General features: G+C 50.0%; 1 protein-coding gene across 1 annotated transcript in view; it reads left to right on the plus strand.

The window, feature by feature from the left end:
* LOC143117181 (protein disulfide-isomerase) overlaps positions 1–2,500 on the plus strand; it is a 14,693-nt gene that overhangs the window by 1,910 nt on the left and 10,283 nt on the right. The window contains exon 2 of the mRNA XM_076278741.1: positions 1,006–1,212. Coding sequence (XP_076134856.1) covers positions 1,006–1,212 — 207 coding nt within the window. The remainder of the gene's footprint in view (positions 1–1,005; positions 1,213–2,500) is intronic.

Genomic DNA, 2,500 nt, shown 5'->3' on the forward strand with positions numbered 1-2,500 from the left:
ACACTGCATAACCACTTGCCTTTGTGTAACAGATGCCAGCTAGCTTAGCTATGCATGTGGAACGTTGGTAAACCTCACTCCCTTTGTGTAACGGATGCCAGCTAGCTTAGCTATGCATGTGGAACGTTGGTAAACCTCACTCCCCGACGCCTCAAGAGTGTGTGTGTGTGTGAGTGTGTGTGTGTGTGTGTGAGTGTGTGTGTGGAACGTTGATAAACCTCACTCCCTGACGCATCAAGAGTGTGTGTGTGTGTGTGTGTGTGTGTGTGTGAGTGTGTGTGTGGAACGTTGGTAAACCTCACTCCCTGACGCATCAAGAGTGTGTGTGTGTGTGAGTGTGTGTGTGTGTGTGTGTTTTGGAACGTTGGTAAACCTCACTCCCTGACGCATCAAGAGTGTGTGTGTGTGTGTGTGAGTGTGTGTGTGTGGAACGTTGGTAAACCTCACTCCCTGACGCATCAAGAGTACTGCTGGGGTCCCAGCTGTGGCGCACCTGGCTGGGGCACCTGCACCGTACGCCGGCGGCCCGGGTTCGATTCCCGCCCCGTGGTCCTTTCCGTATCCCACCCCTGCTCTCTCTCCCATTCACTTCCTGTCACTCTCCACTGTTCTATCATTAAAGGCATAAAAAGCCCAAAAATATACTTTAAAAAAAAGAGTGCTGCTGGCATGCAAGCCAGTAGCCTGGGCTTTTAGCTCAATTGTCAGCACGCTCGACTTCCGAGCCGAGGTGCTGCTGTTCACGGGTTGAGTCCGCGGGTAGAGTTCAGCCCTGCACACGCCCGGACTCGAACCCGAATAGCAGCATCTCATCTTTCTCAGTGAGCCAGTCATTGCCACAGTTCAGCATGCTTTTAGCATCAGCCATATGTTGTTGTCTTAGTGAGTTTCTACTAGCATGGAGTTTTCTGAGTGAGCCAGTCATTGCCACAGTTTAGAATGCTTTTAGCATCACCTTCCATAACCTCTTTAACTCTCTTTCCTGTCCCTCTGTGCTTCCCGTAGATGCACCGCTGTCGGGCGAGTCCATGAGTTCCATCATGGAGTTCTCAAGGGCCTCTGCCCAGCTGAAGGAGACGACAAGCACCATTACACTGGCCGGAGTGGACGTGTCCAAGGAGAAGGAGTTAGCAGCGCTGCTCAACGTCACGGCCATCCCTTCCATACGCCTGTACCTGTCAGCTGACAAACACAACCCTGTACACTGCCCTGGTAAGACTAGAAACAGTGCTAAAATCAGGATAACCTGAGCCTTTGCCCAGATAATGCTAGGCTAACCTAATGAAGTCTGCTAATCCTGACGACACAGCTAATGCTAAACTAACCTGATGAGGTAATAATCTGATAATGCTGACGACACAGCTAATGCTAGGCTAACCTGAAACAATAGTCTGCTAATCCTGATGACACAACTAATGCTAGGCTAACCTTAAACAACAGTAGGCTAATCCTGATGACACAGCTAATGCTAGGCTAACCTTAAACAACAGTCTGCTAATCTTGATGACACAGCTAATGCTAGGCTAACCTAAAACAATAGTAGGCTAATCCTGATGACACAGCTAATGCTAGGCTAACCCAAAACAACAGTAGGCTAATCCTGATGACACAGCTAATGCTAGGCTAACCTTAAACAACAGCAGGCTAATCCTGATGACACAGCTAATGCTAGGTGTAACGGATGCCAGCTAGCTAAGCTGTGCTTGTGGAACGTTGGTAAACCTCACTCCCCGACGCCTCAAGAGTGCTGCTGGCATGTGAGCCAGTAGCCTGGGCTATTGGCTCAATTGTTAGTGCGCTCGCCTCCCGATCTGAGGTGCTGCTGTTCGCGGGTTCGAGTCCGGGCGTGTGCAGGGCTGAATCGCGCAGGTTCAACACAATGCAGGTTACATTGGTGCCGTGACCCGGATCGGGAGTGAGGTTTAGGGGGGTGAGTGTAACGGATGCCAGCTAGCTTAGCTGTGTTTGTGGAACGTTGGTAAACCTCACTCCCCGACGCCTCAAGAGTGCTGCTGGCATGCGAGCCAGTAGCCTGGGATATTGGCTCAATTGTTAGCGCGCTTGCCTCCCGATCCGAGGTGCTGCTGTTCGCGGGTTCGAGTCCGGGTGTGTGCAGGGCTGAATCGCGCAGGTTCAACACAACGCAGGTTACATAGGCTAACCTGAAACAATAGTCTGCTAATCCTGTCGACACAGCTTATGCTAGGCTAACCTTAAACAACAGTAGGCTAATCCTGCTGACACAGCTAATGCTAGGCTAACCTTAAACAACAGCAGGCTAATCCTGATGACACAGCTAATGCTAGGCTAACCTAAAACAACAGTAGGCTAATCCTGCTGACACCGCTAATGCTAGGCTAACCCTAAACAACAGTAGGCTAATCCTGATGACACAGCTAATGCTAGGCAAAGTCGAGGCTGTGCCCTGGTTCTTTGTTTGTTTTATATTTATCTGTTCAATTAATGTGTGTGTCTATTGCATGTCTGCAAAATGTGTGTG

This window comes from Alosa pseudoharengus, unplaced genomic scaffold (assembly GCF_046254945.1).
Source record: "Alosa pseudoharengus isolate Yale_2024_CS ecotype anadromous, Long Island Sound unplaced genomic scaffold, YU_APseudo_1.1 YU_APseudo_1.1_scf_1, whole genome shotgun sequence".
Taxonomy (NCBI): domain Eukaryota; kingdom Metazoa; phylum Chordata; class Actinopteri; order Clupeiformes; family Clupeidae; genus Alosa; species Alosa pseudoharengus.